The following is a 16,004-nucleotide window of genomic DNA, read 5'->3' as shown; positions in this document are numbered from 1 at the left end:
GTGGCGGGGAGGCGTGGAGGCAGACACAGGCGGAGAACGGGCGGAAGAGCAGGGAGGCTCCTCGGTGCGGCCCCTTTCTCCTCCAGTCACCCAGCGGAGGGGAGCCTGGGGCTTAGGGAGATCACAGGAAGGCTGGAAACAACTGATGCAGAGGAAAAGCAAGAGGGCCAGCAGAGGGGGCGGGTGGCCGGGCACCACCGAGCCCCCTGCCCGAGGCCAAGGCCACCCGCCCGCAGGATCTCGGTGGGAGCGGAGTGCTGTCCACGGCAGCAGGCAGGGCAGCTGGTGGAGAGCCAGGCCGGGGGCCGGGGAAGGCAGGGCTGCGGGCGGCACCGCTGGAGACAGCGGCTCACCTCCTGAACAGAAGGGGCCGGAGGGGCACGGGCCCCCGGCCAGTGAGCAACTGGGGGAGCGAGAGCTAAGAGCCTGGGAGTGGGGCAGAAGGGAAGCTTGGGAGGGGACTGGCGATGACATCAAGGAAGCGAGACGCCAGAGCTGTCGAGTGACTCCTGCGTGGGGGCCCTGCGGCTGCCCAGGTTGGGCAAGGAGTTGGGGTGGCGCGCAGGACCCCAGGATAGGGGACGTTGTGGGGGGCGCGGTTAAGGAACAGTCGCAAGGACGCCAGGGAACAGGAGCTGGGAAGGCACAGAACATCAGACCACATGTTCTTCAAACACAGCTCTGATCTACTGGGGGGCAGGAGTCGAGCAGCAGAACCCCCAGCAGAGCGCTGGCTGAGGCAAGGTGGCCAGTGTGGCGGCGGGAGAGCAGTGAGCTGCAAGTGGCAGGGAGAGACACAGACACACACACACATGCTCACACACGAGCGCACACACACACACACACTCACAGACACATGCACGCACACACACACACAGACACACACAGAGACACACACACGCATGCACACACACACAGACACACACAGAGACACAAACGTGCACGCACACACACAGACACACACATGCATGCACAGAGACACACACACGCATGCACACACACAGACACACACAGACGCATGCGCACACACACACACACACAGACACACACGCATGCACACACAGACACACACAGAGACACACACACACATGCACACACAGAGACACACATGCATGCACACACACAGACACACACGCATGCACACACACAGACATGCGCGCGCACACACACACACACACACACACACACACACACACGGCAGCCGGGCTGAGGCCTGGGTGCTCGGCTGTGCATGAGACACCTGACCGCAGAGAGGACCGTGACGCTGTGAGTTCCCGTCCGAGGCACGGGCCGAGGCACGGGCCCCCAGCGCTGCTCCAGGCGGAGGGCGGGCTCTGTACTGTGTGGACCTGACCCACTGAGGGTCTGAGGTGTGCACCCAGGTTCCTCGGCAGGTGAGGAAGCCTAGCCAGCAACCCAGCATCAAAACCACAGGTTTTTAGGTGATTTCTACTTGATGTAACAGTATTTTTTTAAAAAAAGAAAAGAAATTATTCTCCTGAAGTAGAAAATGACCCAGAAAAGGAGGCTGGTGGCTGATGAAGTAGATAGAAATGAAGAGAACTAAATAAAAAACAACTATCCTTAACCAGGAAACAAGTTAGGATCCTTTAAGGAGTAGAATGTTAAATCTGATTGAGGTATTTGAAAGGAAACAATCGTTTAAAGAAATAAAGGCAAGTTGTTTGTCAAAAAGTTTTAAAGAACACTACAACTAGGGTTAATAAAAAGGGAGAAGCTGAACTGTTATTTTTGTATTTGAGGATTCACACAGTCTATCTCTCCAAACCACAAGTTTGAAGCAAGCATTGAGTACATAACAGTACCTGCAACTTTAGAGATCACACAGATCTATGAAAGCACCCCTCCCAAATGGGAGAGGTTTCCAGCATTAGCACCCACTTCCCAATTCTGCCTTGAGTTAAGAGTTAGATTTTGACTCGTATCAAATATCCAATGTTTGTGGAGAACACGCCCTAGAGCTGTGCGATCCAGGGGTCATCACTGATCAAAGAGTATGAGGAGGAGACAGATTTGTGTATGGGAAAGAAAAACAGAGTAAGAACTTGACTTCCTTTGAGAATGAGTTCAAACACCAGCCCTGCTGCCTTCAACTCTGGGACCTTGAGCAGACACCTAGCCTCTTAGTTCCCTCACCTGTAAGTGGGTCCCAGGGTTTACCTTACCTAACGAGGACAGAGAGTACTTTGTGTAGATTATTCTAATTTCACCCTTTATCTAGAGATTAAGATTATAATTCAGGCTGACATACCCATGGCTTCCTTAATAAAAGGAAAGATTTCCTAATACAAGGGAAACAGTAACAGGTCAATACGAGAAGAATCTTATTCAACGATATTGACCTGAAAGGTACTTTAGTCACATGACTGCTAGAAATGACACTGTTCTTGGGAAATGTAACTAGGGAAAATTTACTTTATTACTAAATAATACATATAAGAAGAAATACAGAGAGGGACAGTTTTAACTTATAATGCTTTTTATAGTTGTGAATATCTATTGAACTTGTTTATGTAATAACAAACTTTAATATCAATTTTACCAATAAAGTTTTATTGATGTTTAGACTAGGAAGGTCTCTATGAATTTTAATATTAGAAAGACAATCCAAAATAAGGACTTCATTTTTATAAAGGTATGTGACAGGTATAGTATCCTAGTTTACTTATGTATTTATGACAGAATTACTCATGGTGATAATTTAAGGGAAGTGGGAAAACAGCAATGGTCACCAAATAACTGATTTTCATTTCCCCTCCAAAGTATTGTCATGGTCAAGATGGTTCTGAAGGTGAATGTTAGTCTTCAAAATACCAAATACTTCTATCAGGTTCACAAAGACAGTAAGAACTAAGATTAAATGCAAGTATATTGTGTCTGCAAAATAAGAAAAATTTCACTCTTCCTACGAAGACCAGGGATTCTGACCTGTACACACCCATGGCGGGGCCCATGCCCTTTCCACAGCTCTGCGGCAGCGTCCACACTGGAGAAGAGACATCTAAGTTTGTCATCCACTTCAGTAAGATTACTAACTGGAACAAATTAAGTTCAAACTGAACTGCAGCTGACATTTTTTTGGAGACTAAGAGGCGCTACTGCAGTAGATGTCTGCCTAACATTCAGGCTCCTCTGTCTGAGGAATTTTCCTCCTCAGACAATTCCTCTGGAATTTTCCAGGCAAGAATACTGGGATGGGTTGTCATTTCCTAACTCAGGGGATCTTCCCAACCCAGGAAGCGAACCTGCATCTCCTTTGTTTCCTGCACTGGCAAGCAGATTCTTTACCACTGAGCCACCTGGGAAGCCAGAAACACAGGGTTAAGACAATCAGAGCCAGACATTACCTGCCTGTAACTGGTCCAGGGCAGGTACTTGACCTAACTTGGCCCAAATACATAGGAAGGAAGGACTTTATTTCACAAACATGGGGAGGCACTCTTTTCTGTGGATGTTAACAAGGAAGGGTACCAGATTACAAGCAGTAGCCGTTTATGACCCAGGAAATGAGGGAAGAGGAAACAGGGTCAGAGGAGAGAGATGCTAAGAATTTAGGTTCCTGCTAATATGACTGTGCTTCCCAATCAAGCAGCCCTGAAACCTCATCTATAGCTATTTGCAAAAACACATTTTCTTATCATCCATGCCACCTGCAGTTGGAAACCTACCTGATAAAATCACCAAAAGAGCTAATTATTTACATATATTGAACAGAAATTTTCTTTTAAGCATAATTAAAAAAAATTTTTTTTTAAATTTTTGGTCATGTACAGTCAACTTATAAACAGAAGGTGGTTAAGTAAACATGGATATAAAACCAGGGGAGTACATTCAACAAATACATATTTAATAACTACCAACTGCTAGGTATTTTAATATTTGGTGAGCACAGATTCAGGTCACCTGGGGTCCATCCCTTCTGTGGGAAGAGGTCTGCCTGGGTGCCCCAGGCTCTGGGGCAGGGCGCCCGGCTCCCTGAAGCGCCTGATGGCACACCAAGGCCTGCCCCTGGGCTCTCATAGCTCCAAGCCAGCCAGCTGCCACCTAACTTGTTGTGTTCTCTCTACGTTCAATTGGGCAGGGGTCAAGTGCTGGCACCCAAGAAGCACAGCAAAGATGCCTGAGCACCCTCAGTTCCAAGGCACTGGTAGCTGATTTCACCTGTGACTTCTTGAGGGAAGTCTATTTACAAAAAGAATGCCTGGGTAACCTCTTTAGGGGACGTCTTAATTCAAGTTGCGTTTATATCACGTAAAACACTGGTAGACTTCTACCACAAAGAAAAGAATTAAACTAATCTTCAAATTGGCTTTTCTGTTCACCCTGGCCTTCTGTCTCATCTTCTGTAGTGGAGAGGGAAACAGACCACCTGTCTAGTAGAATCAAAGCAAAGGCTCATTCAGCCTTCCCTGCAGGGCCTGGTCACAGCATGCGGGACAGACAGTCACGCAAGCAATCCCCTACTTTCAAAGAGTCTGTGGTCTGATCTCAAAAGAGATGAGCTTTGTCACCACTGACAGTTGACTGAATTGCAAAACAGATCTGCCAAGTCCCCACAGGCAGCAAAGAGTGTTTATTTTATGAGGACAGCTGTCATAACCCATGTAAGCAAGTGAGCCAGAGAAACAACTGTAATGAAGTGAGCACATCACACATAATAATATTGTATATTACAACCAAGAAGGGAGATGCTGTGTTTTTAAGTCCTCAGTCTCTTTTCTGGAAGATTAAAAATTCATATTTAAAAATGATAAACCTCCTTCTAAAGTACATCCTCTCTCAACTTCCATGGAGTCGAGTGGTTAAGAATCCACCTGCCAATGCAGGGGACACTGGTCTTATCCTTGGTCCAGGAAGATCTCACATGCCAAGGAGCAACGAAGCCTGTGTGCCCCAACTAAGCCCCGACACTGCCAAATAAAGTTAACTAATAACATAATATTCTCATCCGTAAATTATTAGCACTTTATAAATGGTGTCCTTCCCTCCATATCTAAATATCAGCCACTTTTTAAGACTTCTTCAATGCCCAAAACCTAGCACATAAGAGAAACAGAAAGCGTTACAAGGCCAAGGTCACTAAATGTCATCACATAAGTAGGTACCATTCTGAGTGCAGGGCTGCATCTGGCTGTGGCAGAGCAACCAAGTGTGATTCCTCCAGGTATCACATCTCTCATTATCAGGGATTTGTTTATTGGCCAAATTTCTCTCAATGCAAACTTATTTTTGTTTAGAAAGCTCACTGGGGATTACCAAGGGAGACAATTTGTAGAGACAGAGTCCTTTGACTTATGTGTCGTGCTGAAGTCCACTATCCTCTACATCTGTTTCTTGATCCATCTTTTAAATGATAGTACCCTGCACATCACTTCAGATTTTGATTCATAGTTACAGCTAAAGAGAAGCAAAAGTATTCTTCAAACGCACAGAACTCAGTCCATTACTAAGAAGAGACTGGCAGGGAAAGCTGTGACATCCAAAGACAAGTGTTACAGGATACATAGGAATCAAAAGTTTTCCCTCAAACTATTCTCAGTGGCGAGTATTCTAATGGTTATTAGAAGTGGGGAAAAAATCTATTACATTGGTCTGAGCAATTTCTAGAGGATGGTTTAAGAGAAAAGGAAAAAAACAAACTTTGGCTTCCTTCTTATTCCAAAAAATATTCAGAGCTAAGATTATCTCCTAGGCAAATGGGGAAAACAAGAGTCTGTGGAATAGCAATGGGTAATCGGCTGGATTTGGGACATAGGACAGGCTACCCCTAGGCCATCCATAGGGAAGAAGTAGGTAGGAAGTTGAAAACAAAGGTATTTAGCTTGAAGGACTGATGTGGCTGGAAATACTTAGGAGACTTCAGAGAAAGGCAAGTAACAGCAAGGACTGGAATGCCTTATAGTTTGAATGACCATGAAAAGTTCTCATAAACTTTTGATTTCTGAAAGATCAATGTTTTCAAAATTCCATGGCCTGGAGGCACCACACAGAATAGTGCCCTGATATGCAACTGTGGTCTTTAGACCAACAGCACCTGCATGGCCAGGGAGCTGGGCAGGTGCAGAAGTGAATATGCAAAGCCAGAATTTGCGTCTTTAACACACCAGTGGGCTGTGGCACGTGCAGTTGAGAACCACGGTGGCAGTGTTCCCCAAATTCTGGTCTTTGTTCACCAATTTTCCATGGTGACAAAAATATAAACATTTAAAATGACAAATTCATCCAATTTAGGGAAACACCCTTTATTCTGAGGTCACGTGCTTCCTCTGTTGACATTTTTCCATATGCCCTAACAAAATACAGTAAAGGCAATTAAGTGATCTCCCTAACAGCGAGTCATCTCGTACTTCACTGGAACCAAGGTGAATTTGAAGACGCATGGCCTGTGCCTAGAATATTCTGCTTACTCCACTTTGCCTTATCAAGCCTAAGTCTCTCCTGGAACCATAGTGTGACTACCATGCATTGGCTTCCTACGGCTGCCACAACAAAACACCACAAACTGGATCGCTTGGTTCGTAGTCTCACAGTTCTAGGCTAGAAGTCCAAAGTCAAGCTGCCAGTTAGCCCCCCTGAGGACTCCAGGGAAGGGCTCCCTCCTTGCCTCTTCCTAGCTTCTGGGGGCTGCTGGCCACTCTCGGTGGTCCTGGGCTTGTGGTTACATCACTTCAACCTCAGCCTGTCTTCATACCACGTTCCTTCCTGAGTGAGTCCACATCCAAATTCCTCCCATCTTACAAGGACTCCAATGCATGAGAGCTCAGCCTAACCCGACATGACCTCATCTGAACCTGATTACACCTGTAAAGACCCTGTTTCCAAATAAGGTCACATTCACAGGGTGCCTGGGCTTAGGACCTGAACGTACCTTTTGGGGGATACAATGCAACCCACAGCAGCATACAGTCAAACATTTTAAAAAGAAAATATCCTGGTAATTCTCAAAATTATATGGTAAATGCTGTAATAGTTTCAAACTAAAGCACAAAATAAAAATGTTAAGAGTATACTGTAATAAAGCTAGTACAGGAGCAAGAATTTGTGTTCTTGCTTCATAAATTGCTGTCACGGTAGAATGCATAAATTACAGTGTGTATAGAGATTTGGCTTAGATTTTTTCCCTCACTTCCAAACTGCATCAGCCCTTAAATCTTTTTTTTTTTTTTTTTTTAAATTTCTAGCGCCTTCTATACCACTTACACTTTTTAGCTCCTTTCTGAACATCACTGCTTGATATTAATATCTGATTTGTTAGTTTTTGTCTCACAAATCTTGGTATCAGGAATTACCTAAAGCCAATCTGTGATCAGCCAATCAAGCTCCTTGGGAAGTCCCAAGCCACACCAACTGGCCAGGCCTTTAAGAAGGCTGTGAATCTAACAGTATTTGTGAAGCACTGTTTCAGTTCAGGGATAATCAGCAGGAGCTTTCAGTCAGAAACCTGTATGTTTGAGATTTCAATGTTGTATTGCAATATTACATAAAGTATTATATAAGGTATGGTATTCATGTGGTTGGTGCTTCTGGTGCAGCAAAATGTTGAACACTAGTCACTGGAAGGTGAAATACTGCCTTAATAAGCTAAAAGGCATGCAGACACAGCTCATGAACGTATATTCATTAACAGGATACTGGTAAGCAACAGTTCTTCATTTTTCATCATACCCCTATCAAGCTACAGAGATTCCTTTTCCAGAAGAAAGAAAGTGAGCACAGAGTACAAAGGAGTTTAAAGATGAGACAAACATTCCTTTAGGCAAAGAAGTTTAAAGATTAGGCAAACCACTTACCTAATAGGCAAACGTCTGGAAGGAGGGGAACTGTTTTCCATCTGGGAGACAATGCTGTGCAAACCCACCAACGATAAGAGAAGGTGACAGCTTGGTTTGGGGTGACTTATATTTTGGGTCAGCACTGTAAAGTGCCACACCTGCTCTTGCTAAAACTAGTTTTCTATGTGTTTCACTTAATTTCCTCTATTAGAGGGAAGGACTACAACTAGTAAAAAGTAAAAACATATTTGGAAGATACCATGAAATAAGAGTACTAAAGGTCAAAGACTGATGAACAGAATTTGATCAGTTGACCTGTGATGCTCGACACCATATTTTATCAAGGTTATCATTTCATACAAAATATGGTGTCTCCAGTTCAGAGGAAATGGCAACCCACTCCAGAATTCTTGACTGGAGAATCCCATTGACAGAGGAGCCTGGCGGGCTACAGTCCATAGGGTCCCACAGAGTTGGACATGACTGAAGTGACTTAGCACGCAAACACTGTTTCATATGGAGGGCTTCCCAGGTGGTGCTAGTGGTAAAGAACCCGCCAGTTAATGCAGGAGACATAAAAGATGTGGATTCTATCCCTGGGTCGGGAAGATCCCTGGAAGTGGGCATGGCAACCCACTCCAGTATTCTTGCCTGGAGAATCCCATGCACAGAGGAGCCTGAAGGGCTACAGTCCAAGAAGCGCAAAGAGTCGGACATGACTGACGCAGCTTAGCACGCATGTTTCACATGAGACAGAAGAAACATAGAAACTGCATCTTCCAGTCCGCCTCCTAACTCATAACCCCACCTGGTTTCTTACTTGGACTTCCCACTGCGCCCATGTGCTCCTTCTCCAGGTCAGAGAGGGAAAAAAAGTGTGGGGAAAGGAGCACTTGAAAATAAAGAAAAAGCAAAAGCATAACCAACACTTGCTGGAGAAATGGATTTTTTTTTTTTAGGAAATCTGACTATGGTTCTCTACAGAGAGGCAGACCACGTGGATGTGGCAAGTGCAGTAGCATTAGAAGCTCTGACAACACCGATCCTTACAAGCCAGGGTCCTTTTGGACTTCCTAAACCTTCTAGGAATAGCTGTCTTGCTCCCAGCCTTACCAAGAACAGGGCAGGTAGCAGGCATAGGAGTGGCTGAAGGTGGAGCAAATGCCTGAGTGCTTGAGGGACCTCAACCACAGTCCTCTTACAGGCATTCTGGATCCCTCAGGGCCTGGGCACTTGTAGACCAGTTAACGCCTCTGTGCCCCAGGTCTGAGTCAGGTTTCTTTTTAACATACCTTCAGAGACCACATTCCTTCAGAACTCCAGCCTGGGTTGGTTTGTTTTTAACATTCATTAGCATCATAAGTAGATTAACACTGCATCCCCCAATGGACTGTAAGCTTGCCAGGCCAGAGCAGTGCAGGCGGGTACCTTGCAGTGTTGGAAACCACAGCAGCCCATAAAGCCGGCCCACACCTATCTGTTGACAGAAAGGGGCGGACGCCCGGGCACACGGAAGACATGAGGGATCTAACCAGAGGTAATGGTTTTGAACTCGAGCCCCTCCCTGGGGCTGTAAAATCCAAATCAGACTTAATCTGAGAATGCACACATCTGAGAGTGACTCCAGACTGGTAAACACTAGTAAACCTTGATACAAAGTAGAGATGTACTCTATTGTTGATTTTTACCACGCAGGACAAAAACAGACAGATTATGAATTGGGAAGGCTTTCGTTTATTTAAAAAAAAAAAAATCTCTGCTGGGTGCCTTCGGGTGTGAGTGCTACAGAAGAAGCAAAGATCAAGCAGAATAGGCTCTGCTTCCGAGGTGTTTATAGTCTTACAAAGACACATTTATAAACAGCTATCATACAGCCTGAAAGGTCTCCGAAGGAAGAAATGCGTTTCCATAAGTCCTTGTAATTTCAGTGCAAAGGAAGGGATTTGAAGCAAGGGAAGCTCAACGTGGAAGAGCCGAAGAACACACTCAACTGCAGGCGTCGCCCCAAGTCCTTCACATCCTTCGCTGGGGACAATATCGCAGTAGGGCTTCCCTACACCCTGAACTAAGAGCAGACCAAGAAACGCAAACCCCACGGGCAAGTACGCGGAGAAGCAGCAAGCAGACCCTCGGAGAAGCAGATCACAGAGCCGGGCCACCCTCGGGCGGCCGCGCCCCAGCACTGGGATCCGGGTCCCCGCACCCCGCCGCCCGCGCCCCCGGCCCCGGCCCGCGCCCCGCGCCTCGTACCGTAGGTCTCGGACATGGCCGTCTGCGACATCTTGGGAGCGGCTCCGCCTCTTGCGGGGCGCCGCTGCGGCTCCGCCGGACCGGCCGCAGGGAGGCCAGGGGTCGGCCGCGCCTCGGTGGGGCACGCGAGGGGCAGCGGAGCCGAGCAGGGAGGGGCCCGCGGTCCCCACGGCAACTGCCGGCCCCCAGCGGCTGCGGCCCCGCCGGACTGCGGGCTCCGCGCAGGCGCACGGCCCCGCCCCGCCGGTCTGGACGCGGAGGGGCGGAGGGGCCGCGAGGCCCGGCCCTCGCTGGGCGCGCGCGCGCGGGGCGGCTGGGGCGGGTCTGGCGAGGGGCGCCGCCGAGCCGGGGGCGGGGGCGCGCGGGGAGGGCGGGGGGGAGCGGCGGGCCCGCAGAGGCTGCAAGGGTGGGGAGGCGCCGGCGGCCCGCAGGCCCGGGGGTGACAGGGAGGGGCTGGGGGGGTCCGGGGCTGAGCAGGGTCCGCTCCCTCACAGAGGAGGCTGAGCGCCCGCCTTGGAGAGGAAGGCCGTCCTTTGCGAGGCGGGCCGCCTCCGCAGACTTGGTCGTTGTCATCTGGGGCACTCGGCCAGGGAAGGACTTCCTCTGAGCTGTAATGATCAACCCGGGTCGGGCGGAATGTGTAACTAGGAGGCGGTGGCCGCAGGTGTCCAGCGGGAGGCCAGCGCTGCCGGCTGGGAGGCAGGCTGACCTGCCGGGGACGGAGCTTTCACTCCTCACCTACGGGGCCCTCGCCGGTGAGGCTGAGCTGGCGTCCGGGGAAAGCTGACACAATCTCAGGATGTACCTGTTCCGAAGAGTCCCTAGAAAACTGTAGTCATCGCCCCTCTGCACTCCACTTTAGGGGAATGTGGCCTTTGGACAGGAAGCATCTCTTGGCCCTCAGCCGCGGGTGCATTTTCTACGGGTAGGAGTCGTTGGTTGAATATTTTGATGTAAGGAGCACAGCTGAATTCAGAATCCCCTTCTGTTGGCAATGTAGGGATAAACAGGAAGAGATTTTTGGATGGGATTTTGCTCCATTGGAGCATGATCAGGACCACGTGGTATCGCATAAGACTCAACCTTGTTCAAAAGACACAGAAGAATACTGAGGGGATGCCCTGGCTAAACTCCCAAGTGACTTGGATGGTGGGGGCAATGCCAGAAAATACATTTTATTCAAGTCCATTTGAGTATGTCCTCCAAATTGGCATCAGTCCTTCCCTAGGGTCATTCCTCTCCTCCCCAGCGGCTGTCTGGCTCTACATGGTTCCTCTCTCTGATTCTCCTAGAAAATAGATACTCTGCTTCTACATCACAGAGGAGCCCTTCCCCCGCCCCCTCCCCGCTGAGCAATGTGCTAGGAACTGTAATTCTCTAGGATTATTTTGTATGTATCCCTGGTTCAGTGGCCGGAACACATTGTTGCTTTCTTCAGGTTAGGTTTGATCTACACTGCTGAGTATAGTAGTCTTCCTCTGTTTAGAGCTATTTCAGAAGAAAGATGGTGATCCCATTCTTTACATCTAAGTGTTCTTGTCAGGAACTTCTGTGGATGACAAGAAAGAAATCAACGAATTATTGAAACTGGACCTGATGAACTGTGAAACCTGGACAGGGTGACAGAAATAAAAATTAAATGACTGTTTCAAAAGTGAGAGCAGTTTTCCTTAGAAGACGAATACTTAGATGAGCCTTCAGGAAAGACTGTTTGTTTTGGAAAAACCACCCTGGAGAAGCCATTTTTGTTTTAGTTTGCAAATATAAAGCCAAACATCACAACTGGAAGGGGAAATACTCAAGAACTGAGGTTTGAAGGAGTCAGGCTTACTTGAATAATAATGTGAAAGGTGATTTGCATCTCAGCAACTTTTGAATCTCCGAGAGAAAATACGTTTCTCCTAAGTGTTCTTGGAGACTGCTTTGATTCTGAGGTACTGATGATTGTGTGTAAGGGAAACTACCACAAAATTAATTTGTGTTTTCTTCAGCTCTTCTCTCCTTTCTCCTCAGGGAAGGCTTCCATAAGCCAAGGCACACTGGAGCTACTTCTGAGGGAAATGAAGGGAGAAGGATTTCTTCCAAAATAGATACTGCCTCCTCCTCAGGTCAGCTGGCACTTTCCTTTTTGTTCCCTGACATGCCTCACATTTAACAAGCAATTAGGAGCTTTGGAGACTGCCAGGCTCCCAAAAAGTCCTGTTCCCCAGGACTGGGGAAGCCCTCATGGGCGGGGACAGCGGGACAGATGGGCTCCTAGGCACAGGGCTGGACCTGGAGCAGCGGCCTCGTTCCCTGGAGGGGCCTTAGAAAGATCTAGGGGTGAAAATCCTGCATGACCCTGACATTTCAGGGACAGTGACACTGGGAGCAAAAGGACGTGGCATCTTGGCAGTGTCAGGCTTGGCGGAAGGCACTGGTCACAGTCTGTGTCCCAGCTAACTGGAGGTGAAGAACAGGAGCCAACTTGTATTTGAGTGTTTGGGGACTCAGACGTATCTGGATGATACTGTGAGAAGGTGCCAAGTTCTGCACAGGTTGGTGGAGGCTTGAAAAGGTCCCTTAGTTAAACACTCAGGCTGGTGACACCTGTGACGTATAACTCATATTTTGAAGGTGGAGGAGACCAGAAGCTGCTGGACTGGTTTGCCTTCTAGGGCCAAACAGAACTACCTCTGTAATGGGATGTATGTGCTGTCAGGGGGTATTCAGTCAGCATGGGCTAAGTTGGCTACAGTAACAAAGAGGCCCCCAACATGTCTGTGAAGGCCATCTCTCCCTCAGGCTGCCTGCCCCACTCCCTCGTCCTGGCAGAGACTCGGCTCCGCGTGCTGTTGGCAGACCCAGGCTGACCCAAGGCTCAGCTGTGCGTGGACTCCCACCATCTCTGGGGCAGAAGAAGGACATGGCGCCACGCGAGTAGCTTGTGAGGACCAACTGGGAGCTGACAGAATCGCTTTCATTGACGTTTCACAGGTCAAAGCAAGTGGTGTGGTTACAGCTCAGGCGGAGAGCACGATGTCATTCTTGCTCCAGAGGGAGAGAAGAGAGAGGGCTGTGGAGAGACATTTCCCTGCCCTCCCCTGCCACCTCCGCCCCTGGGACTCTCACCTGTGCAGGCAGCTCTTTCTGCTTTTATTTTGAACAATTGCACTGAAGTATAACTGACATTTAAACTACATACTTCAGTGATTTTTGGTGTCTGTGTATACCTGTTGTCACTGCTACTTGGATGTCCCTGCTTCCAAGCCTTTAAGGTGGACAGAGGCATTTTTTAATGATTCTGTTTCATCTGCTTTTTGCTTATTAGGAATAAATACATGTGAGATTATGCTCGTGGTTGTTTTAGGGTCTTTAGTGGTAGTTTAGTGGTTGTTTTAGGTCTTGGGGCTTCCCTGGTGGCTCAGATGATGAAGAATCTGCTTGTAGTGCAGAAGCCCTGGGTTCAATCCCTGGGTCGGGAAGATCCCCTGGAGAAGGGAATGGCTACCCACCCCAGTATTCTTGCCTGGAGAATCCCATGGACAGAGGAGCCTGGCGGGGTACAGTGGGGTCACCAAGCACCAGGCATGACTGAGCAACAGTCACTTCACTTCGGGTTCACTTGGTGTTAGAGTCCGCCTGCCAATACAGGAGACACAGGTTCAGGCCCTGGTCTGGGGGGATCCCACATGCCGAGGAGCAGCTGGGCCTGTGTGCAGCGGCTATCGAGCTTGTGCTCTAGAGCTCGGGAGCCACAGCCAGTGATGCCAGAGCACCCTAAAGCCCCTGCTCTGCAACAGGAGAGGCCACGGCATTGAGCAGCCCTCATACCGCTGCTGGGGAGTAGCCCCTGCTCGCTGCAACTAGGGAAAAAACCATGTAACAACGAAGACCCAGCACAGCCAAAAATAAAAGATTTTCTGAAAAGAACAATTTTATGGTAAATTCTTTACCTTATCACTGTCCACCTTCCATTCCCAGCAGCTCACCCCTAGCTTCCCCACCCTCTGTGCTGTGCATCTTCTATCCTCACATTTCTTATACACCCCACAGATATTGTTACTGTTTTTGCTTTGAGCAGCCAGTTTACTCTCTTTTTAAAACTGTGATAAAGTTCCTCTCATGAAATTGACCATCTCAACCATCTGACTTGAAGAGTACAGTTCAGTCATTCAGGCCCTCTGTGACTGTCGGGGATTGGTCTCAGCAGCCCCTGTGGAAACCCAAATCCTTGGATGCTCAAGTCCTTTGGATAAAATGATGTGCAGTTGGTCCTCTGTTTCTGTGGTTCCACAGCCACAGATTCCACCAACCACAGAGGAAAATTTCAATCAATGGTTGGTGGAATCTGTGGATGTGAAACCCATGCATATGGAGGGTCCACTCTATATTTATTGAAAAAAAATCCATGTATAATTAGACCCCTGCAGTTCAAATCTGCAGTGTTCAAGGGTCACCTCTATTTACAGTGTTCAGCCATCACATCCTTCATTCACAATAGTCTTTCCATCTTGCAAAAATGTAACTGTACCCATTAAACACTGACTCCCATTCCCCTTACCCCCTACCCCAGACAACGACCATTCCATTTCTCTGTCTACAAATTTGACTGCATCGTGTGAATGCAATCACATATTTGTCCTTTTGTGACTGGCTTATTTCACTGAGAATCATGTCTTCCAGGGTCATCCATGTTGTAGCCCATGTCAGAATCACCTTCTTATATATTCCACTGTATGTTTTACCACGTTTTCCAGCAAATTCCTTGTTCAACAATAAAAGCAAGCATTTCATACTTAGCCCATAGGTAGCATATCTAGGATTCCCCAGTTCCTGGTGAGAATGCAGATCTCCACTGCTGTGATTCCCCTTTTGCCTGCAGGACTTGCCCAGTGGATCTTAAGCACAGATCTGCTGGTGGTGAGTTATTTCAGCTTACGTATATCTAAAACAGTCTTTATTTCATCTCTGTTTTTGAATATTTTTGATAAATTTTGATTTCTAAATTGATGTGTTTTCCCCCTTATTAAAATATTCTCTGGCTTATGTTGTTTCTGGTCAGAAGTCTGCTGTCACTCTTATCTTTATACCTTTGTAGGCAAGGTGTCTTTTATCTCTGCCAGTACTTACGAGTTCATCTTCATTGCTGGTTTAAGCAATTTGATTATGATATGCTGCAGTGTGCTTTGGTGTGGTTTTCTTCATGGCTTTTGTCCTCCAGTTTCATTAAACTTCTTTAGGTATGTGTGTGTGTGAGTTTCTAGTTTTTATCAGATTTGGAAGTTTTTCAGCCATTATTTCTTCAGGTTTTCTTTCTGCCCCTCCCTTTCTTCTGCACTGATGACTTAGATCACCCATATATTTGAATTTGTTCCATTAGTGGCTACTCTGTTCATTTCTGGCCAGTCTTTCTTTCTGTTCCATTTTGGGTAATTTCTGTTGCCCTGTCTTTAAAGTCACTAATCTTTCTTGCAGTGTTTCATCTGCTATCAACCCCACCCAGGGTATTTTCTATTTCAGACATTGTGGTTTCATCTCTGGAAGTGGGTCTTGGGTGTGTGTACCATATTCAGTACTTGGTCTCTTAGCCTCACTCGCTTCCTCATTAGTTGATCTCATCCGGTTGCAGGGCTTTAAATATCTTGTCAAGTTGATCCTTCCAGATCTTCCTCGTGCCTCTTGTATACAATCACTTACTTGGTGTCTCTCACTTAAACACATATGAGGTTTCTTAATACCCAGAAAATAAAACTGAAACATCAAAGTTCTCAACAAACCCGTGCCCTCCGTGGGCCTTCCTGTCTCGGCACACGGCAGTTTGCTCAGGACAGAACCTTGTAGTCCTCAACTCCACTCTGTCGCGCCTGCCTGCATTTGATCCCCACCAAGTCCCCTGGGCTCCACCTTTATCATCTGTGCTGCCCTTCCCGCGTGCCCTCTGTTCCTCACTGGACTCCCTGCGTCTCTCCTGACCTCCCT

The 16,004-nt window shown here is 47.6% G+C and overlaps 1 protein-coding gene and 1 long non-coding RNA gene across 3 annotated transcripts in view; one reads left to right on the top strand and one right to left on the bottom strand.

Annotated features, from left to right (window-relative positions):
- Positions 1 to 10,227, bottom strand: part of RAB4A (RAB4A, member RAS oncogene family) — a 49,786-nt gene extending 39,559 nt beyond the window's left edge. The window contains exon 1 of one of the 2 annotated variants that reach the window (XM_061161521.1): positions 10,044 to 10,227. In XM_061161521.1, the coding sequence (XP_061017504.1) occupies positions 10,044 to 10,074 (31 nt within the window). In that variant the 5' untranslated portion in view covers positions 10,075 to 10,227. The remainder of the gene's footprint in view (positions 1 to 10,043) is intronic. The other variant, XM_061161520.1, reaches the window with a different exon arrangement.
- Positions 10,228 to 10,527: 300 nt separating this feature from the next.
- LOC133069993 (uncharacterized) lies at positions 10,528 to 13,923 on the top strand. Its single transcript, XR_009696053.1, has 3 exons — positions 10,528 to 11,977; positions 12,057 to 12,151; positions 12,828 to 13,923. It is a non-coding gene; the product is annotated as an uncharacterized LOC133069993 (long non-coding RNA).
- Positions 13,924 to 16,004: the final 2,081 nt, after the last annotated feature.

This window comes from Dama dama, chromosome 15 (genome assembly GCF_033118175.1).
Source record: "Dama dama isolate Ldn47 chromosome 15, ASM3311817v1, whole genome shotgun sequence".
Classification (NCBI taxonomy): Eukaryota; Metazoa; Chordata; class Mammalia; order Artiodactyla; family Cervidae; genus Dama; species Dama dama.
This window is presented reverse-complemented; position numbering and strand designations above follow the sequence as displayed.